Source organism: Sinocyclocheilus anshuiensis, unplaced genomic scaffold (assembly GCF_001515605.1).
Source record: "Sinocyclocheilus anshuiensis isolate Anshui unplaced genomic scaffold, SAMN03320099.WGS_v1.1 scaffold2751, whole genome shotgun sequence".
In the NCBI taxonomy this organism is placed as follows: domain Eukaryota; kingdom Metazoa; phylum Chordata; class Actinopteri; order Cypriniformes; family Cyprinidae; genus Sinocyclocheilus; species Sinocyclocheilus anshuiensis.
Window position 1 is genome coordinate 67,419 of NW_015541086.1, and position 25,734 is coordinate 93,152.

General features: G+C 37.5%; 2 protein-coding genes across 2 annotated transcripts in view; one reads left to right on the forward strand and one right to left on the reverse strand.

Moving 5' to 3' along the window:
* cfap74 (cilia and flagella associated protein 74) overlaps positions 1 to 5,520 on the reverse strand; it is a 51,545-nt gene extending 46,025 nt beyond the window's left edge. Inside the window, exons 1-6 of the mRNA XM_016489125.1 lie at positions 5,465 to 5,520; positions 5,097 to 5,197; positions 4,902 to 4,974; positions 3,638 to 3,781; positions 2,846 to 2,944; positions 2,638 to 2,742 (exon numbers count right to left, since the gene is read on the reverse strand). Coding sequence (XP_016344611.1) covers positions 2,638 to 2,742; positions 2,846 to 2,944; positions 3,638 to 3,781; positions 4,902 to 4,974; positions 5,097 to 5,175 — 500 coding nt within the window. The 5' untranslated portion in view covers positions 5,176 to 5,197; positions 5,465 to 5,520. The remainder of the gene's footprint in view (positions 1 to 2,637; positions 2,743 to 2,845; positions 2,945 to 3,637; positions 3,782 to 4,901; positions 4,975 to 5,096; positions 5,198 to 5,464) is intronic.
* A 7,467-nt stretch (positions 5,521 to 12,987) lies between these two features.
* The window catches only part of LOC107690714 (gamma-aminobutyric acid receptor subunit delta-like), a 28,559-nt gene continuing 15,812 nt past the window's right edge, over positions 12,988 to 25,734 (forward strand). Inside the window, exons 1-2 of the mRNA XM_016489120.1 lie at positions 12,988 to 13,227; positions 22,447 to 22,562. Coding sequence (XP_016344606.1) covers positions 13,160 to 13,227; positions 22,447 to 22,562 — 184 coding nt within the window. The 5' untranslated portion in view covers positions 12,988 to 13,159. The remainder of the gene's footprint in view (positions 13,228 to 22,446; positions 22,563 to 25,734) is intronic.

Genomic DNA, 25,734 nt, shown 5'->3' on the forward strand with positions numbered 1-25,734 from the left:
GCAAATGGCTGCAATATAACAAAGAGTGAAAAATTGAAGGGGGTCTGAATACTTTCCGTACCCACTGTATATGTACATGTATATGTATGTGTATGTGGTTGTACATACACATATGTAGTTGTTTTTTGGTGTTTGGCTTAGTGTTATGTTAGAATCATTATTATACTCATACCTTTTGTTCTTTTAATATTTTGAATTGTTTTTAGCTTTTTTTTATTTTCTTTTCTTAAATGTGTATATATATATAGTGTTTTTAGAGTTTTAGCTTTTAGTTTTAATTACTTTTTCTTATTTGTAAGTCGATTTGGATAAAAGCGTCTGCTAATAAAACAAAGTAAGACAATAATAATGATAATAATAATTACAACAGATCTATTAATACATTTATTTTAACATTCACACATAGTGTTCAAATTAGGATCAATAATATTTTGAAATGTTTTAAAAGAAACATTTCAAATGATTTCATAATCCTTTTTTTTAGGATTACTGATAAACTAATGTAGTTTGATTTGTATTAGTTATCTATTTTAGTTTTAGTTACAGTTGTAGTAATGTTGTCATTTTATTAGTTTAGTTTTTTTATTATGTCTATATAGGTTTTTTATTAAGTTTTAGTTTTATTTAATTTGACTTATTTCAGTACTTCAACATACAAAATGGAAATGAAGTAATATATATATATATTGAATGTATTTATATACAGGTGCATCTCAATAAATTAGAATGTCATGGAAAAGTTCATTTCCCCTTATGGTAGAGTTTTAGCTTTTAGTTTTAATTACTTTTTCTTATTTGTAAGTCGCTTTGGATAAAAGCGTCTGCTAAATGACTAAAAGTAAAAGTAAAAGTAAAAGAAGTCTCTTCTGCTCAGCAAGGCTGCATTTATTTGTACAGTACATGCCTGATTTAAGAAGGGGGTCTCAAAAATGTCAAAAAAATATTATTTTACCAACTTATTAATATTAAGTTCAATTGTGCTTTGTTGGTATGTCTGCTAGAATGTTAAAAAATGTTCAGTGTTAAGTCAATATTTTTAAATTGTTGTTTTGTAATTTATTTTTTCGTTTTGCTATTTAATTTATGCAATGGTGAAAAGAATTGGCAAAATACATGGGGGAAAAAAACACGAAAAACCGTGTTCGGTATTTAGCCTTCAGCTTTCGGCCCAGTGTTTCATTTTGTTCGGCTTCGGTGAAGAATGTTCATTTTGGTGCATCCCTAATTCACGGGATGATGAACATACAGTCTTTGTGGTATGGCCCTATGTTAATGTTCCCATTGCATCAGCTATTGATGCTGCAGTGGAAGAGAGTGCATAGTGAATCCTGTGAGTTTGTACCGTCCATTCAGGACACTGTCTGAGCAATATTGTAGTCATCTCAGCCAGCCAGGTACTTCTTTCTCTCTTTTGTTTTTTGCCATTTTTGCCTTTACTGGGACTGGACATTACAGAGAAAGTAAAGGAAAATGAGCCTGGACTCAAACCTAGGTCACATGAAGCACAACTATGCTACATACACTTATTTTCCAGCGATATTGTTGACTTGATTGCACAGATACTATTTAAACTGAACTGAGCTGGATGATGACATCACTGAATTCAATGATGAACTGCCTTTAAATGAAAATTGAATGTTTACTATTGTCCTTTTGCATTATTGACACTATTTTCCTATGTAATACTGTAAAGTTGCTTTGACATCTGTATTGTTAAAAGCGCTATATAAATAAAGGTGACTTGACTTGACTTGGCATATGTGAGCACTGCCCACAAGGCTATCGGGTCCATTAGATGCTTCAAGTCACATATGCCACTGTAAAGGGGGTCGCACACTAGGTGAGCACCACAGCATCTGACCCTAAATTGTTGTTAATATATAATAACTTCACCCAGATTTTCTGTTGTGCATCTTTCAGCAAAACGCTTGTCTTTCTGTGGCTTGAATTAAGTCTATAGGCTTTATATAGAGTGCTATAATAATGTAAAATCATGCTTTCTCTTTCTGTTTGGTATGCTTTTTCAAACACCGAACTTCAAACTACCACTTTGTTCATTCTTGAAGAGAACTTTTGAGTGTTTGGTGTATAGACTGTCTGTTTTGATGTCAATTTTTCTTTTTATCAATTGAGAAATTACAAAATGAAAAGTAAAATTTCTTCCATTGTTTGCTAAAAACCTAAAAAACTACTACACTTCCAGAAGTTACAGCCTGAGAATCTGATCATTAGAGAAAAGATGGTAACACTTTATTATAGGGACCAATTCTCTGTATTAACTAGTTGCATATTAGCATGCCTATTATTAACATATTGGCTGTTTATTAGTATTTATAAAGCACATAATTCTGCATGACCATATTCTACATCCCTAATCCTAGCCAATACTTAAACTCAACAACTACATTACTAACTATTAATAAGCAGCAAATGAAGAGTTTATTGAGGCAAAAGTCGTAGTTAATGGTTTGTTAATAGCGAGAATTGGACCTTGAAATAAAGTGTGACCGAAAAAAAGAAAATAAATAAATAAAATCATGATAAAAACAAATAGGCCTATATCAAGACAAAAAAAAAAGCAAGTAATCAAGATCCACAAAGTAGTATGTATAGCATTACTGTAGATATAAAACTCACTCATGCTCTTTCAAGATCATGGCTAAATGAGCACCCAGATCTTCTTCCGCCTGCAGCTCAGCGCACATACGCTTGTGCTGAGCACGGAGCCGAAACAGTGCCACGCTGCACAGAATAATGCAGAATTAGAGACATTCAGCAATTTATCTTCTATAGTGACCTTTGTTCTCAAAATTACCTGTGGGATTCACTTTTTTTTTTTTTTTACCTGTTCTCAGATTGTCTCTCTCTTTCCATGTCCACCTCAATCTTGCCTCTCAATTCCTCCAGGTTAGTCACATGAAGTTGAAATGCTTTTAGTTCATCCCTGGAAGAGGATACATTTTGTACAAACTCAGTTTTCCAGATACATTTTGTTATGTTTTTTTTTTAATGACGTGTTATTCAGCAGCTAAAAACAAATACTATCTCCATTTAACAAGTCATTAAAAATTGTATTTGGAAACAAGAAATTTCCCATTAGAGAATCGTGAGATAAATTATTACGCTATCAAGATCCCTTCTAGGCATATCTCTGAAGGGACATCCTCATTCAAGCAAATCAACAGACTCTCATGAGGGCAACATTATATGGCATCATACTACTTGATCAAAAAAATGTATGTAGTATAAGTATAGTATAGTATAGTATAGTATAGTATAGTATAGTATAGTATCATGATTAAGTTTTAGACTTTAAAGGTTAGACTGGTTCATTTAAGACTTGGTTTGTTTTTGTACAACCCAACTCACACAAACTCTTGCGATTTAACTATCTCGTATGGTGTCTCAAGACTTCTCATGAAACTGGGCTTAAAGAATCCACACACTGCAGAAATCTTAATAAGCCTTTTTCTCTCTCTCTTGTTTTTCTCAAGCTCAGTCCACCTACTTAACAGCTTTTCTATGGCATGTGCTCACCATGCTGTACTTTTGAAAATACGGTATGGGAGGCAGAGTCAAAAAAAAAACATCCTGTTACAGGAAGGGCCACATTATAACATCACATGTGAATGCAGACCTGGCCTGTAGCACATCCTGTTTCTTCTGTTGGTAAAAGATGTCCAGTTGATCCAGAATTTTTTGTAGCTTGAACATGCGTATCTTGTCAGTGTTTTGCTTTTCCCCACCTTTGTCACTTCCATCTTCACAATCACTCACTTCCCTTAAGGTAGACAAGAGCCAGTAATACAGATTTGCACCATTGTTCAAAAGTTCAAAACAAATCCATTAAGGTTACATTAAATAGATCAGAATTAATAGTATTGTAAATGTTTATATAAATGAAGAGTTCTGATGCAAAAGCCTCTAAGTGCTGTTTGAAATTTTCTTCTAAAATTAGTATTTTTATCAGGCTCCTATTTTTATGTTCAGTTATTTCACTTACATGGCAATGAAAATAACCTATTCACTGACATTAAAGTGAAATTACTGAACCTACACATAGGAGCCTGATAAAAACGCTCATTTTAGAAGAAAATTGCAATACTTCCTATATTCTAATTTGGTGCCCAAGTAACTTTTCTTTTCATTATCAGTTGAAAAGGGTTGTGCTGCTTCATATTTTAGAATATAGGAAGGATTTCTGAAGGATCATGTGACACTGAAGGCTGGAAAAAGGCTGCTGAAGGTTCTGCTTTGCCATCACAGGAATAAATTACATTTTAAAATATAGTCAAATAAATAACATGGTAATAATATTTCACAGTATTACTGTTCTACTTTATTTTGGATGAAATATATGTAGCCTTGAGCAAGACTTTTTTTTTTAATATTATTGCTCTTTTGTTAGTTTTGATTGCTTCTATTGTCCTCATTTGTAAGTTATTTGGGATATAAGCATTTGCTAAATGACTAAATGTAAATGTACATTGTACATGTACAATGGTATTTGACATGACCTGACCCAAACAGGGTGTCATGCACTGTTGTTTGCTCCATAACACCAGCTTCATTTCAAGATGCTGCAGCACAAAAGCAAACATAGCTGTATCTACACATTGAGTGATGCAAAGTGATAGAACTATATTAATGCTTCGCCTTCCCTCAAGATAAACCCAAACATGCATTTAGTCCAATATTTACTCAGCACTAGTTACTTTTTATTATTATTATAAACCCAGCTGAATACAAATATGCTGGTTTGAAAAAATCTAAATGAGTTTTATTATTAATTTATCCATTCATATATTCCTGTCTCCTCATTCATGAACAAAACAATCTCACTCACTAGTCTAAGCTTCAGTCAAAATATTCCATAAAAAAGCATGCATTTTAACACCTACCAGCTGTCAAATACTGTGGACCAATCAGGGAAGTCATCCTCAAACCTGAAGATGTCATCCCACGTGCCAATCTCTAAATTAAACATAACATAATAAAAAAAATTATAAAATACATGTAATATTTCATAACTGAGTCATGATACTAAAGTAATACTACTAACAACAGCTTGTAGTGGTCTTTAAAAATAGCCTTACCGTCTGTGTGCTCCTGTGCGCCAATTTTGTGTGGCTCTTGCTCAGATGCAGGTGTTGAGAGATCTGCAATGTTCGACATATTCTCGTCTCCAAGTCAACAACTGCGGGAATTACAGAATAATCAATACTCGATAATGATCAATCGCTGGATACAGATAAATAATATTAATTTATGCTACATCAAGAGGATTAGCCACATATTTGATACTACAACTTCAACGTGAAGCCGTGTTTCTTTGTAAGCTATTATTATTTGTCTGTCTACTTATTTCTGACTTGAAATAAATTATGGTCAAAAGGAAGCGTATACGCGCATGATATCCATAACCTAAATATATATATATATTCCTATGGCAGAACTTTCTTACATTATTAGTTTTTCTTGTCAACTTTCTAGCGTCTGAAGTCGCTGCGTGTCCTTTTGTTGTTGTGTTTCTATGGCAACAGATCCGCACTGTACCTTGGGAAATGTAGTGGCTGGCTGCAAGTAAACACACAGCGCGCCTTGTGTTGTGCTGTCCGATTCAAAAATAAAAGTCAAGAACTTGTTGGCTATGGTAGATTACCGCTTGCCTTACATGTTCATTCATTTTTGTTTTGGATATTTAAATAGCCAGATCGCGAACACGATTAAATAATCCACGCTGTTTTATTTCTTCCATCTCCATCTCCCCCCCCCCCCCCCCCCCCTTTACCTGCCCATGTTACGTTATTTCTTAGTGTATTTTTTTTATTATTTTTATTCCTATTAATATTTTTTTCATTTAATCCAACATTCTCTTTTTTCTTTAACTACATTTGGAAATTAATGATTGAATTCATACAATGAAACAAGCTTAAAGTGGTTAAGGGAACTTGACATTATTTTTGCTATACGAGTTTCAAGGCATGCGCACTAGCTTTGACATCTAATGACAAAACCTGACGTTAAGTACATGTAGGCTTAACAAGGGCACTGTTATATATATATATATATTTTAGTTGGAAGTAGATGCCATTTTAAGGAAACAATGTAATTTTGTGGAAAAACAAATTATTCAAAGCTCTGGTTTTATATAAAAACTGGAAGGAGTCTTTAATACACATATTTTAGAACTTGTAATTCTGTATAAGTAAGTGTAAGTATATTTATATATTTTTTTAATTTAGCGAACAAGACTAGTACTGGCTAGGTGTCGGCATGATTGTGACCCAGTGTCGGCTCAGTTTCAGTACCCAGACTCGGGCGTGTCGGACCAGTGCTGGCTAAGTGTACCATTTTGGTTGGAGTGATTGTGGCCCAATGCCGGTGGTGTCGATTTAGTTTAAGTACCCAGACTCAGGCCAGTACCGGCTAAGTGTTACAGTTTTTGTTGGCGTGATTGTGGCCCAATGCCGGCAGTTTTGGCAGCTGGACTCGGGTCAGTGTATTTGGGCCGATTCTGGGTTGTCATTCATGCCATGTCCATGCCGAGTCTGGTAACCGCAGCTGGGCCGAGTTATTTAATCCAGCCTGCCGGATCTGGGCCATTATTGGGCCAAACTGTTTTGGCTACCTGGGAATGAACGGAACAAACAGTTACATTTTATAAAATTGTATAAAATTATAAAAATCAGCATAACTAGTTACTGAGCATATAGCTTCCTGATTCTTTACAGGTCAAGCCTGACAACAGGTTTACTGACCCTTCCAGACCTAGTAAGTATCAGTACAGGTTTAGGATTAAGAAATGTTTCCCTGCATGTTTGGGTTGGTACAGTCTCTGTTGTATCAGTATGTGTTGGCTGAATGTCAACAGTCCCTTTTGTTTGTGGTGAATCTGTGTGTACAGTCTGTTTGGTTGTCTGTGTTGGTGTTGGCACTGCTTGAAGATGACGTCGGTCACGTCTCAGTACTGCTCCTTGTCCCGTCTCGATGACAAAGGAACGAGGTGTTGCACTTTCTTGCCTGATTACTGCCGGTGAAGCCCAGACCTTCTTATGGTCCAGCTTGGTAAGAACAGTGTCACCTGGTCTCAGTGTTGACAGATTTTTAGCTCAATTACAACGATTGTAGTAGAAAGCTTGTCTGTCTTTCTCTATTTTGTCTTTCAGCTTGACAGACTTCCTGTTTGGCCACCTAAGTTGAAGATTCTTTATCTAGAGTTGAAAGTGTTGTTCTGATTTTCCTTCCCATAAGAAGCTCTGCCGCACTAACTCCTGTAGTGGCACAGGGGGTCGATCAGTAGCACATGAGAGCTACCAGAGGATCTGTCTGCTTCAGGATTCTTTTTGCAATCTGCACAGCCCTTTCAATGTGACCATTACCCTGAGGATGGTGAGGACTTGATGCAATGTGTACGAAATCCAGTCGCTTGGCTAGTTCCTGAAACTCAGCACTGGAGAACTGAGGACCGTAGTCACTCACTACCTCATTCGGAATCCCGAATCTGGCAAAGACAGCCTTCAACTTTTGTGTGATATGAGATGTCGTTGTGGAAGGTAAGTGCAGTATCTCCAGAAATCTGGAATAGTAATCAGACACGATTAGACAATTCTGTCCATGATGTTCACAAAGATCAGCCGCAATCCTTTTCCAGGGTCTATCTGGGAGTGGTCTGGAGATCAGGGGCTCTTTCTGCTGTGTATTTCTGAACTCACGGCATATCTGACATGACAGCACTGTGTTCTTTATGTCCGCTGAAATTCCTGGCCACCACAGACTCCTGTGCTCTCTCTCTAGACTTTGTAAGGCCCTGGTGACCTTCGTGAATCTTTTCCAGAATGTCCTTTCTCATCGCCCTTGGCACAACGATTCTCCTTCCCTTGATCACTAAACCCTCATGCTCAGAGAGCTCCGCTTTTGCAACCGTGTACTCTCTGGCTGCTACCGGAACTTGGCTCCTGTGTTGTGGCCATCCAGCTCTGATCAGCTTGATTACGGCTTGCAACGCACCATCCTTTGTAGTAGCATTTCTGATACAGTCGATTTTATGGGACGTCGCAGGTATACCTTGTGTTACTGCATCCACATAGCACTCCACATCAGCATGCGTTTCTGTTTCTTTAGTAATAGCAGTTTGCGGGCTCCTGGACAGTGTATCTGCAATGACAAGAGTCTTGCCTGGCATATACAGTACTCTGCTATGGGCTTAAACTGCATTAAACGCATCAAAAGTCTCTGGCACCGTACTGGAACGTTGTCAAGACTCCTGTTGTTGATGAGAGGAACCAGTGGCTTATGATCTGTCACTAGCTTAAACTCAGTTTAAGCTAGTGGGACATTTTGAGACATTTTTCAAACCTCTCACATGCCCACACGCCGGCCAGACATTCCTTATCGATCTGTGCATATCAGGTTTCTGCATCAGTGAGACATCTGGAGCAGCATGCTACCGACTTCCATCCTTCTTTGTGTAGCTGCAAGAGCACCCCGTAGCTGCTCACATCAGCCAAGACGGCAGTGGTCTTAGTGATATCATAATATGCAAGAACTGGTGCCTTCATGAGCAGCTCTTTGATGTTTTCAAATGTTGTCTGCTGCGTGTGTGTCTACATCCACAAACTTTTCTGTCTGAGTAGTTCGTACAGCAGCTGGCTGACTGTTGAGAGGTTGGGAATTAAACCTCCCCAAGTAATTCACCATGCCAAGCACCCTTTTTAGTTCCTGCACATTTTTGGGTGGTGGCAGCTGTCTGATGGCATCCACCTTTTCTGGATCTGGCCACACCCCTGTCTCGTTAATAAGGTGATCCAGGAACCGAAGTTGGCTTTGTCTGTACGTAAATTTCTCAGGATTCAATTTTAACCCTGTAGACTCTGCAGCACTTGTTCCAAACGAGAGTCGTGTTGTTCCAGGGAGGACCCGTAGACCAGTATGTCGTACATGAAGACCTCTACCCCCTCCAGCCCTTGAAGTGTCTCCTGCATTTTCCTCTGGAAGATCTCTGGAGCGCTTGAGATCCCGAAGGGAAGCCTCCTGAAACAATATCTCCCAAATGGCGTGATAAAGGTGGTAAGTCTGCAGCTATCTGGATGGAGAGGGATCTGCCAGAATCCGCTGGCTGCGTGTTTACTCTGAGTTTACTCTTAGAGTTTACTCTAAGGAGAAAACTTATGCACCGCTCAGTTTAGCAAAAATCTCATCTGCTGTAGGTAGCACGAAATGTTCTCGTTTTACTGCTTCATTTAGTCTTTTGAGATCCACGCAAATGCGTGCTTTGCCGTTTTTCTTCAGAACGAGAACCATTGGCGCACACCATTCCATTGGTTGTGTCACCCGCTCTATGATGCCATTTTCCTCTATCCTCTGCAACTCCTCTTTCACCTTTTGCAGCATTGGTATTGGAACACGCCCCGCAGTGTGTACTGCACATGGCAGCGCTGAGTCTTTCAACTGAATTTTGACAGGGTCGGTTTTGAGTGTGCCGTGCTCACCAAACGCCTCATAGTGTTGGGAGGCCATTCTGTTCACCTCCTCCACTCTCCTTACAAGGTTCATGTCAGCCGATAGAGTCCGACTCAGCAGGTTATTGACATTGTATCCACGGACCACATAGGCAGAAAATGGGCATGACTGTCCTTTGTACACTGCAGTGGCTCGGAACTGACCCAGGCAGGCTATCTTTCCCCCAGGGCTGTCCAGTGTAACATTGGCTGGCTCTAGTGCCTTTGCTGGGACTAGTTTGCTGAAAGTCTCTTCTGCCACAACGTTTACATCAGCCCCCATATCTATTTAGAATTTTACAGGGGTCGTCCCAATCAGGAGCTGCACCATCCACTGCTCTTCTAGTTCATTTACATTGTAAACTGAACCCAGAAAGTATGAAGGTTGGTCAAAACATTCTGTGACTTCTCTCACTGACCTGTTATTGTGGCATACTCTGGCCCAGTGTCCGATTTTGTGGCATTTGTAGTCTCTTCTGCTCACCAAGCCTGCATTTATTTGATCCAAAGTACAGCAAAAACTGTAAAATTTTGAAATATTTTTACTATTTAAAATAACTGTTTTTTTATATTTTAAAATGTAATTTATTCCTGTGATTTCAAAGCTTAAATTTTAGAATCGTTACTCCAGTCACACGATCCTTCAGGAGTCACTGTAATATTCTGATTTGCTGCTCAAAAAACATGTATTATTATTATGCTGAAAACAGCCGAGTAGAATTTTTTCAGGTTTCTTTGATGAATAATATTGAGCCTATATGAACCTATTAAGTTCCGTATCAGTTACAAAATATTATTACTTACCTATAAGGCCCTCAATGGTTTAGCTCCTGCATAAAATCATTCATTTCTATAATCTCTTTCCCAAAAATAATAATAAAAAAAATTATACTGACTCCAAGCATTTGAATGGTATAGTGTGTTACAAAAGCTTTTTATAATATTTTTTAATATATAACTTTGGATCTTTCTATTCATCAAAGAATCCTGAAATGTACTCAACTGTTTTAAATATTGATGATGTTGATGATAATGTTTCTTGAACAGCAATTCAGCATATTTCTGAAGGATCATGTAACACTGAAGACTGTCGTAATGATGCTGAAAATTTAGCTTTGATCACAGAAATAAATTACTACATTTTGAAATATATTCAAATCCGTTATTTTAAATAGGCCTAGTAAAAATATTTTACAATATTACTGCTTTTGCTGTATTTTGGATCAAATAAATGCAGGCTTGGTGAGACGAAGATAATTCTTTAAAAAAAATTTAAAAACTGTTACCGTTCAAAAACTTTTGACTGTGTATATTTAGTTATGAAGAATGGGTAATCATAAAGCTCAGCATTCCTGTCCTGTATTCTGTACTGTGGAGAAAAAGAAAAAAAAACATAGACCATTCATTCACCAACCCATGTCAATCCATGTCTCTGTTGACTTGTTGACATGTCATGCCGTCTCTCTCTCTCTCTCTCTCTCTCTCTCTCTCTCTCTCTCTCTCTCTCTCTCTCTCTCTCTTTTGAGCTCCTCTTATCGGCCCATTTTAAGCCTGCGAAATCGCTCCTAGATTGGGGAGTTCAGTGGAAGACTCTGATGTCTTGAGACACAAACTCTCAGAACAACAGCGTAAACACTTGGCCTGTTTTGTTGATACAGCTGACTGTATATATATTTTGTACTGTTCTTAAATTTAGCGTTTCTTATTGTGCAGTGACATATTCTGCTAGGTCAGTCATGAAAGTCATTTACTAGAACAGTAGCTTATGCAGTCACTGTCACTGAATGCACCATTACATCTTTTCAGCCCCAAGTTCAAGGTTCAGTACAGTATATCAGACAACAATACACATCAAACAGGATAGAAAATAATAGTATAGTCTAAGAGTAGTGCACTTGTAAACTAATGAATAATGACTAGCATAGCCTATTAACGTGGGTAGAATATGGGTTTGATACCTTCTACCTCTTCATAAATGCATGACTAACAGCATCGCGAACCAGGACGCATTAAATGTGCTGTGGCTGTAGAGATAACCCTAAAACTGCTGTGTGAGAAATGAATACACTGGCTTTGAAGTATTCATTGACATGGGCTAAAGATGACTATAAAGCAGGGTTGATGTTATATAAGTACATCGTGTTATCGTGCAGAGTGGTTGCATGATGCATCCTCCACAAGCGGAGGACTTAGTCTGATGTGAAAGGAGAGGTTGGTAAATCTGATTCATTCAAATTAATCGGTTCGTTCGAACGGTTAAGTTTTGCTGTACCGGTTCTTTCAAGTCAACGGTCAAAAAACTGTTCCCAGTTTGGGAACTGGCGTTGCATTTTATGTCCATTCTTTTGCAGGTACATTAAAATGAGTCTTTTTCAAATAGTGTCGTGTATATTATGTTTTTCATTATTTTAAATAGCTTAGTGTGACGTGTTGTCTTAGTTGTATTTGGAATAAACGTCTGTTTTCCAGTTTGATCATGTCAAAACGAGAAAAAATGTAGTGCGGGACTTGGTTTTGTCTTCATTTTGTTTGGATTCGGACCAGTGCAAATGTCATCAGAAAGAGATGTCCTCCTTGCAAGGAAATAGAAGAGTTATTTTATTTTATAAATTTTTTTATAGGCTATAAAAGATTAGAGGGCGCAAAATATTTCATAAAAATAAGAATTGTCAATTTTGGTTTCCTGGTAAATGTTCTTGTTTTTCTATAGGCCTATAGATAGCCTACATCACTTTAAAGGGGTCATATGATGCTTTTTTAAAGATCATTATTTTGTGTATTTGGTGTAACAGAATATGTTGACATTCTTTAATGTTACAAAAAACACATTATTTTTCAAATACTGTACATTATTGTAGGTCCTCTATGCCCCGTCTCTCTCTTTCTCTCTCTCGCTCTCTCTCTCTTTCTCTCTCTCGCATGCTCTCTCTCGCGCTCTCGCGCTCTCTCTCTTTCTCTCTCTCGCATGCTCTCTCTCTCGCGCTCTCTCGCTCTCTCTCTCTTTCTCTCGCATGCTCTCTCTCGCTCTCTCGCGCTCTCTCTCGCTCTCTCTCGCTCTCTCTCTCTCGCATGCTCTCTCTCTCGCTCACTCTCTCTCGCACTCTCTCTCTTTCTCTCTCGCGCTCTCTCTCTCTCTCTCGCACAACACTCCAAAGAGAAAGGAAAACTTGAAATCGCATCATATGACCCCTTTAATGCCATGGTCCAAATAAAATATTGCACTATTATTCATTTATGCAAAATACAATATTCTTAGCATAATATGCAAAATTCCTGTATGCATAAGCCCACTACATTTGACAAAAACAAAAGCAAGTAATTTAAGGAGTAATTTATTAGCCAAGTAGGCTACATTCAATACTTAACTCGCAGCTAGTGAAGTAATTCAAGAACGCTTAAACGTTCAAAAGAACCGACTCAGAAGAACGATTCGTTCGAGAAACGGACCTCGCGATTGTTCAAGGCTTTAGACTAGAGAGAGGGAGAACTGTCTATGAGAGAACGCGAGTTATGTGTGCCGTTTTCTCTGCAGTCTGGATAAGGCACTGGCTAAAATATGGATCATTATATAATTTTCCTGCGATTCTCCTAAGAGGCTGAGGAAATTAGGATATATTAATCTGTCTGTCTCCTTTCAGTCCGAATCAATTTTGCGCAAAATGGATGCAGTGAGTTTTGCCGTGACGATCTTCTGGTTTGTGCTCATCGGGGGGAACAGAATGAGCAGGTGAGAATGCGTGCGTCCTTAACGCAGTGTGAGGATAAGAAGAACACACACACAGCCTATGTCTGCAGCAGTGTTCTTCTTATCCTCACACAATCAATTAAACTGCTGTGTAGCCTACTCGAAACATATCCGAGTACACAGCAGTTTAATTGATTGTCAACATATTGCCAATTTATGAGAATCTTTATCAAACAGGCTTTAAGCAGTAAATAAATGCATTTGAGTATTTCAGCTGATCTGTGAACATCCATCATCACTCTCTCTTTTCAGTGATGGATTAAGCTGATATTTCCAGTGAGGCTTAGAATTGATACATTTTACGCTTCTGCATCCAACGTCAAATTTAATGTTAAACATGTAGATCAGAAGATAAATTTAGCCAAAACTGTTCAATCTCACGGATATCATGAATATACTATAATTATCTAGATAGGTTATTAAATCCGTGCAGTGCCTGCCGTCAGAGTGCGAGTGCCGTCATACATACATTCAACATACAGTGCTTGTATCTCATATTCTCGTTGTTGCTTGGATATGGGTCAGATTTTCATGTTCGTGTCTTTTGCTTTAAAAATATGATACATCGTTGTGGTTGTGTTTCGCTGGTGGTATGGAGTTAGATTAGATATAAATAATATGCTGTCATAAACATTTCTACGTTTCCGTGGAGCTCTCGACCTTACAGTTTAAAATACGCATATTCAACCATATATGGGTCAAAAGGGGTTTTCAAGCATCAAAACAATAAAAGTTCAATACATATTTATTTTCCCCGTACATTAGAATGTGTCCTGTTATTTTAATTTATTTATTTTTTCTTTAAAAAGGCTATTATACATTTTTACCATGATTTACAGAAGATAACCACTAAAATGTCATTCAGCATAACAGTAGTTTTACACCAAAAAATTGTTTCAGGCTTATTTAGAAAAAAAATTAGATGACATTAAAAGACTCTATTTCAGGATAACACTGCAGCCCCCACCCAAATTTTAATTTTCAGTCTTTACCAATCTGTGTCACTATCCTTCAAACCACTACCCATTTGCCAGCAAGAAGTTTTCAGTAATTGAAAATATAAAAAAAATTATGATTACTTTTTCTTTTATAGACTATATTACAATAAGAACAGGTCAGAATAAGTGTTGTTTCATTTTTACATAAATATCTGTTATGCTGAATGACATATGATATTTTATTTTTACAAACATTATTGGAAATATTGAAGTAGACACTTTACATGCATTCTCTATGTATATAAAATAAATTTTGTAAAATGTATTTGATGCGGACTCTAAAATGGGATGTCTTGTCCTTGACCCATATGCACACGTCTCTCCCTTTGCTTGTTGTTCATTTCTCATGTGAATGTGCGTCAACACATTAGGGTCTTTTGCCCCTTGTTTACAGTACACTTACGAGCTTGTATGTTGTTCTTTTTTGGGATGAATCTCACAGAATCATCACTATTGTAGGTCAAATTTCAAAATCAAAAGAAAAAAATAAGACACATGTGTAATGTTATGTAATGTATTATTTAACACCTATTTTAGGACCATCCCACATGTTGTTTTTTGTTGTTATTTTTATTTTTATTTTTTTTTATTAGAAATTAGTTTTTGGTTTCTCGCAACATTGCAGGAGCAGTGTTATGATGTATGCATTACATCAGTAGGTCTCCTTTGGACTTTCAGAAACCTACATTTCACACCCAACCTGGTACTACATGCTGTATGTTCATCAAAACATTTAAAAATGCTCACCCTGTTGGCTGTGTGATTTGGCTCCTAAAAGGAACTTTACACCTAAAGGGATAGTTCACCCATAAATGAAACGTTTCATCATTTACTCACCCTCAATTTTTGAGTAAACTATTCCTTTAAAATGTTGGAACATTTGAATACATTTTTAATACTTCCTCAATTTAAGTGCAATCAAAATTTTTATTTTATTATTTTTTTTATAAGGTACATTCTCTATTATTGTAGTGTTCAAGTGTTCCCTGAGTAATATTTGCATACACTTAATTCTGAGGAGAAAATAATATGACAGCCATTCATATACAGACAGAGAGGATTGTAAGTGGAACTGGACCAGACTTCTGCCTTGTACAAGGGTTTGGCATTTGAAAATTATCAGTTTAATTGATATATAATCTTAATTTATTTGGCTATTAGGCACATTAAACAGCATGGGAACATCACAGTGAATGGGATTTGAAAAGACAGCGAGAGAAGTAGCACCTCTCTCTGTAGTCAAGCCAGCTGTACTGAAGCATCTCACAAGGTTTAATTTGGTGCTTCTCTTGAACATGACACACATTTTTTTCTAAAGAGAGAGAATGAAGGGGCTTTGATACCTGTGAATGCCACTTGAATTCAATGCGCCTTTGCAGAAACAAGTTGAGAAACACTCCAGATCAGGGCATTTTAGGAGGTCATCCTCCAGGAATTAAACAGTACAGATGTGACAATTTGTCATGAATTTGTACACTCACTGCCAGGAAGGCAGAACAAGAATATTACACGTTTGTTGAATTTAATCAAGGGTGTAATCATTTTTGCAGCCCATTACCAAAATTGCCTAATTTACTTATTTTACAGATATTAATGACATTTTTTCCTCTATAAGTTTGCTCAGAGGTGGTTTCTCATTTGTACCGGGTTCTGTATTTATTATTGTTTCATCCAAGAAAAAATAATTTAAAAATAATAATTTACACAATGACAAAATAATTGTAATAGCTATTTTAAAGATATTTGAACAAATTACTTACTATTTTTAATGTTTTGCACAATAACAATCTCATAAACTCATTCCAGGTAATTTAATAATGTCATATCATCTCAAGGGTATAAAACATAGTCCAGGTTAAGACAGCATCTCTTAATATTTATTTTGTTTACATTCTCTTATCTGACACACCCAGGGCCGGGTTTCCCGATAACACCGCATTTCCACTTGTGTTTCCCAAAAATGCACTTACAGTAACATGAATGCGCGAGATGTGCGAAGTGCTGAAATATAAATTTATATGGAATCGTATCCTGAATGTTTTAACCCAATAATCATCATCTGATGTGGATTAGCAATCACGACAAGTCTACTGTATATAAAGCACCTACCTACAGGCTGAGGCACTGACAAAATGGCTGAACAATAAAAAAAACAAGAAAAGATACCTTTCAAAAAGTTGAAATTAATGTCCTTCTAGAGGAGGTAGAGCAAAACAAAGATGTTATTTTCACCAGATTTAAAGGACACCATACAAATAAGGAAAAACAAAACATCTGTGAGGACATTGCTACCAAATTAACAGCAACCAGGGGTGTTAAAAGATCAGGCAAGGACATCCGCAAGAAGTGGCTGGATTTTGCAAGCCTGCCAAAGAGGAAGAGGGCACTGCAGAGGACTGCAATTATAAAAACAGGTGGTGGGACCAATGAGTTCCCCCTTCTCACAGCAGAGGAAGAAAAGGCCTTGTCAATACTTGGCACAAGTGCTTCAGATGGCATTAGTGGTGGTATTGACATCCATGGAGGAGTAGGGGTAACTCAACCTGAGCCTGAGTCAGGTCCTTCATTGTTCAGAGGAACTATCAGTTTCGCCTGCCATCTCCCAGCACCTACCATCTCCTAGTCCTCCAAACCACCCTCCCAGGCCACAGCCTCCATCTTCAGTTATCCAGACTGCAGCCACAACACCTCAGCAGTTTGATAATGTCTGTACTTGTAGTCAGGACTTAGTGCAGCTGGAGAGGGAGAAACTAGATGTCTTGAAAGACATTAGACAATGCCTTAAAGAAGCCAACGAGAGGGACAACAATTTTCAACAGCAGCTCATGGAGCTCAAGAAGGCCAAGCTGGAAGAGAGGAGATTTGCACTAGAGGAGATCAAGTTTGCAAGTCCCTCCATTTCTGTGCCAATTATCTTGCCAGAATCGTCAGGTAATGTGATTATTGTTAAATGGGGATTCATTACGTTTCTGTAATTTCTTGTGCAATGTGAAATGTTTTCTATATGTAGTTATGACTCAGCCCACTGTACAATGTATTTTGTAGGTCCTGGGCATCTGAATAACCCAAATTAATAAAATGTTGTTGCAATGTTTTTGATGTCCATGTGTTTGTTGAACCACACAAGGCCTATAGCCCTATGAAATACTCTAAAAAAAATCTTATTTGTTCTTCCAAGTGTTTCTGAAGTGAATGGCTAATGATTGATGATTATTTTCAGACATAAGCATGTAAGTTTCAATATTATTAAAGGGGTCATATGATGTTGCTAAAAAGAACATTATTTTGTGTATTTGGTGTGATGAAATGTGTTTATGCGGTTTAAGGTTAAAAAAACACATTATTTTCCACATACTGTACATTATTGTTTCTCCTCTATGCCCCACCTTTCTGAAACGCGTCGATTTTTACAAAGCTCATCGGTCTGAAAAAGCGAGGTGTGCTGTGATTGGCCAGCTATCCAGTGCGTTGTGATTGGCCGAGTACCTCAAGCGTGAGACAAATCGCATCATATGACCCCTTTAATATATAAAGTCTATACATTAAGGATGACAATAGCACAAATATATGTACTTCATCTAGCCAATACATTTCTACAGGTACAGACAAAAAGGTTTATTGCAGACATGTTTACCAGCAGTGTTCTATGTTCCTTGGATATCCTTGATGACATGGCTATAATTGGGAGATATCGTCTGCTAAGAGGACAAATAGCCCAACTGCTTAATAGCATTGGACCTCAGCTGATGCATGCCACCAGGAGAAATTTTGCCTTGTCTCCTGAAGTCCATCCTCCTAGCAGCCTTGAGATTTTATGCAACGGACAGTTTTCTCCAGGTACTTGTTGATGGGCTTGGACTAAGTAAGGCATCAGTGTCAAGAGCTGTTCAAGTGGTCACCAGTGCATTACTTCAACTTGCTGCGGAACACATTAAATTTCCAGCATCAAGACAGGACATCACAGAAATACAACAGTATTTTTTAACGCATCCTCACATCCCACAGGTCATTAAAGTGATCAATGGAACCTTGATCCCAATCCTTATATATAATAATATATAATCCTTATATATCCCTATATATATGCCACAAAGGTTATGCAGCTGCCAACTGCCAGGTGATCTGTGACCATAAGGGTTTGATCACAGACATTGTTTCAAGGTGGGCCAGAAGCACACACAACTCCTTCATGTTCAGCAATTCATCTGTGGGTCAAGAGGCACAAAACTCACAGGGACAGTGGAGGCTGCATGGGGAGAGTGGTTACCCACTGAGGGCATATCTCTTCACCCGTGTGGCTAATCCTATGAATAACCGGGAGAAAGATTTCAACAAGGCACACCATGTTGCACGTAGTATTGTGGAATGCACAATAGGGAGGTGGAAGCTGCACTTTCTGGCTATTCACCAGTCCAGCTGTGGTCTACTGTTTGCTCCACAAAAGTGCTGTGCAGTAATAATAGAAAACAGCAATGCTGCACATCATTGCAGTGCAGATTAGAGTGCCCTTACTGAACAGGGAGGAAGATGAAGAGGTGGTGGAGGAGGAGGAGGACGAAGATGGCATGGGACCACATGATGGCCAACCAAGAAATGCCCAATACATGGCAGGTTTTCGTGCACATCAGCAAGACATTGACAGATTTTTTTTTAGTTTATCCCTATTTTTCCCAGTCTTTGAAGCATAAAAAAAGAGTAATAAAGCGTACAATAAAGTACAATTAAAACCTTATATTATAATCTCTTTGCACTTGAATAAAGTTAAAGGTGTAATCTGCCGATTGTCCTGCAGGTGACCTCATAACTCTGTCTTTTTATGATGCACTTAAGGCTTTACGATTACTCCAGAGCACTCATAGATCTACAATGATTTTCAAGTGCTACTTAAGTTACGATGCTTTTGGGAAACAGACCATAATATTAAGATCAGTCATACGATCGTGTTAACGAACTTCTTAGGCTTACAATGCTTTTGGGAAATGCAGCCCAGTTCAGTTCATAGAGTCGATTTAATGGCTGTTCTAAATTAATGTGCTGCTTACATTGAAGTGTGTCCGCACACACATACACACACAGCTCCTAACGTTCAGTAGCACAGAAACGACAGTTGCGGAGGGAGGTAAACTAAACAGAGGGACTTGAGAGTTGCCCGTTATAATTATAAAGCTCAGTAGTTAGCCCTCCACAACACAACCTCCAGAGTTGCCACTCCTCCAAGGGGGAGGTAAACGAAGTAAATGGAAAATATACAGGATGGAATGAGAGGTAGACTTGAGTGTCATCAGCATAGCAATGAAATGAAAAGCCACGTTTCTGAATGACAGAACCTAGCGATACCATGTTGATAGAGAAGATAAGTGGTCCAAGAACTGAGCCCTGAGGCACCCCAGTAGCTAGATGTTGTGCTTGAAGGACCTATCTGAGAGGTAAAACTTTAACCACTGTAGTGTGGTACCTGAGATGCCTTTTGAAATAAGAGTTGACAGGGGGATCTGGTGGTTAACTGTTTCAAAAGCAGCGGACAGATCCAGCAAGACAAGTATTGAAGATTTGGATGCCGCTCTTGCCAGTCTTAGGGCTTCAACAACTGAGAGCAAGACAGTCTCAGTAGAATGTCCACTTCTGAAGCCAGACTGGTTGCTGTCCAAGAGGTTGCTCTGTGTGAGAAATGCAAAAACTTGGTTGGACACAACTTATTCACGTGTTTTTGCACTAAACAGAAGAAGAGATACTGGTCTGTAGTTTTCTAAATGTGCTGGCTTAAAAGTGAGGATAGTAGTGGGGTTATCCAAGCCTGTTTAAATGCTGAGGGTGAGTGATTTGAGGTGTGTAGTGGAGTAACTAGCACATGATCAGTTGAGCTGCGGCATGTGTAAATAAGGTTCAATTGCAATAAAATGTGAGCAGAACAACAGCCAACAGTTCATAATAATTCAAGTAGTTGTACAGAGTAGTTTTGAAAAGTTCTCCTTAAACAGATCTACAAATATCTTAGTGACATTGATTCCTAAGTATTTTAAATTTAAAAGATAAGGTTTCAGAAGATTGCTTTTCAGCTAGGTCATTAACTGGACAGTATACTTTTCCCTATATTGAGCTTATATCCTGATATTTGTCTAAATTATTTTAAAGCAGATATTATCATAGGAACTGGCTTAGATGGATTAAACATTTATAATATTTCATTTTCTGCCTATTTGTACGTAATATTTTTGTTTGCGTTTGTATTTTTGATTGCACTTTCTGGTTTGTATTTATCTGATGTCTGTGCGCTGGGAAGCATCAGCGGAAGCGTTCAGGCCTCCTTGTGTGAAGACCAACTAGTGTAAAGACCTGCGACTAAATCATGCTGAGGAAGCATAGGTTTATAAAGCGATTGCCAGAGGTTCAGTTGTTAACGCAAAGTGCATTGAAGATACAGTAGCAGGCAGCCCTACAGTTATGACATGTTAACTTAAAGTAATCAGTCCTACATGTATTTGTCTTGAGGCCACTGGAGATGCATAAAAGACCTTTATCTATGAAATAAATGTGGAGAAGAGATAATCCCATATAATGCCTTTTCAGCACCTAATGACAGTATTTCAGATTGAGACCTTGATTTAGAGCAGTTTATTACCGGTATATAGAATCATCTGCAATCATTGTGAACCATTTGTCTATTTTGAATGAAACCAGTCTGGTCTTCACTGAATCCCCAAACCAGTCAAGTGCAAACGCTGCCCCACAGCCAATTCTAAATATTTAATTGATTATGTCAATCACAGGGCTTGTTGCATAACAGTGCAAACAAAATTAACCCTAACCCAGTGAATCATTGCCACAAGTAACCAAGAAGAGATCTTTTCCACGTGTTCCCCTGTCAGTTCCATTGTTTCTCAGCTCTTTTCCTGTCTCCCTTGTTGTCTCCCTTGTTCCCTTCCTGATTTCGTTCCTTTAGCCACCTTTTTCCTACCGGCCCATGGCAACTGCGAATGAACTTGTTTAACTGTCTGCATGCTCTACGAATGCAATAATAAGCATTTGGGAAAAAAAATTGATACAATGAGGTGGCATTACTCTCTTCACTCTTCAAACCAATGAACATTAAAAGGAAATTTAAACATGTAATTGTATTAAAAAATTACTTTCAGCAGGCCATAAATAACAAGTTAAATATTACTGTAGTAATATGTTATGCAATGTGTTTGTTGCGTTAATCAAAAAATGTCCATCATTAACGGATGATGTATGGATATTTCAAAGAGCTTTCCATCATTTTGACAGATACAAATATTGTATACCCTGTTTCTTCCAGTAAACACCACTAATAGAGATGAATAAACTGGGAAAGAAATGTGGGAATTTGGGAAGACAAAGGAGGGATTCTTAGTGCATTGAATTATTCATGGAATATATTGTTTATTAAATCAAAAGCGCAGGCCACAATTGCGCAGTACTGCTCTCTTTTTCATAGATACAGCAGAAGAAAAAGAAAGAAAAAGAAAAGAAAATAGTGAGGAGGAACAGAGAACACTGGACTAAAAAGAGCACTTGCCACAGAAATTCTTGTGATACCAATGTCTTATTAAAATTGCAAGTGTTATGCTAAAATAGGGCATGAAGTAAAAATTTGCAGATCATTCAGTCAAACTGACAGATGAGTATTATTTTCAGCGCAACCTTATTATTTGAAATTATTTGTTTCAGTTTTGAAATTCTCCAAACTAGAAGTTTCAGCCATATTTTAAAACTCAATAGGAAAAAAAAAGGTGTATATTCCCATTGTCAGTTTTGTTACGTGGATTTGTCCTTTATGTCTGTTTGGCATAGCTCTTATTACCTCCTTAGCTTCCTGATTCAGTGCCCCCATTTGTATTTTATTCTACGTCTGTGTCTGTTTGTTCTATTTTGGGCTCTGTTTCTATCGTTTTTGGCTTATTTTGTTTCTTATTGTGTAACCAGCATCCATTAAGCCCCTCAGCAAGGTTTGGGTTTTTGTTTTGCTTTTTGATGCTCGGTTTCTGTGTTTTATCCTGTTTTCCTTAACACCTTTTCAGTCCATCCATCTGTCCTGTATTTACGTTCACTTCCAACCAAATATGTCCCCATAATATATTTCAATGTTTTGATTATCAAACTGCAATTACACGTCACACATCTGCATCTATGATAAAATTGTGAAAGAGAAAGTGAAGAACATTTGTTTGTTTTGTCCCTGTAGGGCCATGCTGAGTGATATTGGTGACTATGTTGGCACAGACATTGAAATATCCTGGTTGCCTAATCTGGATGATTTAATGAAAGGTTATGCTCGAAACTTTCGCCCAGGGATTGGAGGTGAGTTTTATATGTGCAGTTTACACTACACTGCTCAACCACCTGCAGTCATTTTTAGCATCAATATTTAGCCTCTTTTTTTCACAACAAACCTCACACTTCCTATGACAAGTGCTCCAGTTTTTACAATCTATTTTTAAAGTATTACAATTAGTCCACATATATTTGAATCATATCCTAAGAAACAAGCTTGTGAGAGGCACACCACATGTCAATCAGTATTGATAAGTACCTAATAAAGCATACCTATCTTATTCAATAGGTCAGTGGTTCTCCTCTGCGGACCTTTTTGCTCTTCATTTATGAAACTGTAGTTATAATTGATTATAATAAGTGGGTAATTCTATAATTTAGGTTACATTTCATGTCCACTGATGTTCATTCTTTTTTTAAACAGTTATTTATATTTATATATGCTCTTCAGGCAGTTCCTTTGACCTCATGATTCTCATTTGCTCTGACATGCACTGTGAGCTGTAAGGTCTTATATAGACAGGTGTGTGGCTTTCCTAATCAAGTCCAATCAGTATAATCAAACACAGCTGGACTCAAATGAAGGTGTAGAACCATCTCAAGGATGATCAGAAGAAATGGACAGCACCTGAGTTAAATATATGAGTGTCACAACAAAGGGTCTGAATACTTAGGACCATGTGATATTTCAGTTTTTCTTTTTTAATAAATCTGCAAAAATGTCAACAATTCTGTGTTTTTCTGTCAATATGGGGTGCTGTGTGTACATTAATGAGGAAAAAAAATTAACTTAAATGATTTTAGCAAATGGCTGCAATATAACAAAGAGTGAAAAATTGAAGGGGGTCTGAATACTTTCCGTACCCACTGTATATATACATAACCAAGTTTTGCAGTTTGTCTTCATGCGATGTCCGCTTTTTTTCTGAACTGTCTTGAGTTCAAAATAATGAATGAAAATCAAGTCAATGAAGTCAATGTCTTATTTCTTTCAAATAATAACATTTTTAATTTTACTCATGTTACTTCATGTTACTACCAAACAGCCCTCTGCAAACTAAAAAAAATGATTTATTACAAAACCATGTGACCAGCATCACGTCATGTCATTTTCTTATATGGCAGACATTTTAAGCACATTATGGTAATTGGTATGGTTAATTTTTTTCTATATTTTATCTCTAGTGACCTATTATCATAGATTATATTAATTGCCTGTCAACTATGCTCGGTACATTGTTGTGGTTTGCAGTATTTTAATGGTTTCTCTTCAAATAACTATTGAAATTGAACCTGATCAAGAAAATAACATTTGGTCAGCTAGACAAGGCCTGCCATTGAAATTATGAGTCAAGATGGTGAAGTTGTCAACTATGTCACCTGGCAACTAAGTTAAGGGATATTTCACTCATTTTACAAAACACCTAATCAGTGTGTGTAGTGACATAGTTTGTTACATTAATAAAAATAGCAGATAAGTTATACACTGATAAAATATACCAACTGAAACCAAGAGTTGTTTTATTAAGAAGGCATAGAGGAGAGTGGTGTAAGATGAGCCAGTGGGTAGTTGACCCACCCCCTGTATCTTGCCAGCTGTACACTTTTATTGTCATGTGACCAAATATTTTGAAACCACCCATAATTTCTGCCAGACTGTGAAAAGAGGAAACACACGGGAGGAGTGGAAGGCACCCAATTACTTTAAAAACTTTTAACAAAGTTTAACAAGTTTTTGGCTTGTCAAAGGAAAATTTTAGCATAACATATGTAATGGCTGTTACATCAAAGTACATTTATTGTTGTGACAAGTCAGAAGCGTGTGGATCCATTTGCAGCTTTTATTAGAATAGTCAGACAATACAGGGTCAAGGGAGAACAGCAGAGACAAGGCTGAGACAGAGTCGTGCACCAGGCGAGAGATCGGGGCAGGCGGCAAGCAAACAGAGTCCAGGTGAAACAATCCAAGTCGGGGCAGGCAGATAAAAATCAGAGTAACGGGAAACAGTCCAAGAACAGATGCACAGAAAATCAAACATGGGTAAACGCTCGGAAATGACAGCCAGGGCAAATCAAGACTTCGCAGAGAGTCTGTGTGTGTGAGTGGTTTATATGTGTGTGTGTATATGAGGTGCAGGTGTGGATGATTAATCAGTCCCAGGCATGAGGGGTGATGGGAATTGGAGTCCGAATGGGAATGACTAATATTCGGGAGACGGTTCCCTCTGGTGGTGCGGAGGAGGCGGTACGGGAGCCTCCTCTGTAACATTTATCCAGGTCTAAAAATATTTATGATGCATATAAGTGATTTAGCAATGTATAAAACCATGTAAATCATGTAGCTAAATATTAGCCTGAATTATTAAGCAAGCTAGTTTTTCCCAAAATGGCAGCTATGGGGCAAAGTGAGACAAATGCTGTGGGGTAAATTCAGACAGCATTTTATCTTACCCTACCATAAGGCACTGAAGTTAAGTTAAATCTCTGAAGTATAAACTGGTAGTTTAATGTGATAGTACACAACTGATTTAGTTTATCATATATACATATTATTATTTGTAGTTTATTTGATAGGGACAGTGTACAAGTGCACCAAATCCATATCTGATAAGAACCAGAAGATGCTTTTCATCACATTATAATCAGATATATCTTTCCACCTGTAGACCCTAATGGCCTGTTCAACATTACAGAAAAGCTACCATGCCCAGAATCTTTTGACTAAATTGTTCATTAGTTTCAGTGACATTTATTCCTTCATTCTAATTCAGTTTTTTATTTTAATTTTACTCAACAAACTCTCTGTTTAGTCTGTTTTTGGGAAGATTACAACTTTGGTGTTAAACATATTGTTTCAGAAATGCAAACAATTAAAGATTGAAATTTAAATGTCATTAAATGTCATTTGGTTTGTTTTTAGAACCCTTTGTCATAGATACATTCTGATCACTTAAAATGATAGGAAACATCCTGAAGTAACTTTAGATACTTTGATTGTACTGCTGCGTCATTTTCCCTTATCTTGAGGACCACATAAGTAAAAAGTGGCTCATCTTAAAAACTACGGCAAAGTAGAATTTTTCAGGTTTCTTTTATGAATAGAAAGTTCAGAACAACAGCATTTATCTGAAATATAAATATTTTGTAACATTATAAATGTAGTAGAGGTCTGCGCGGGACTGTTTTTTTAGTGACTGAA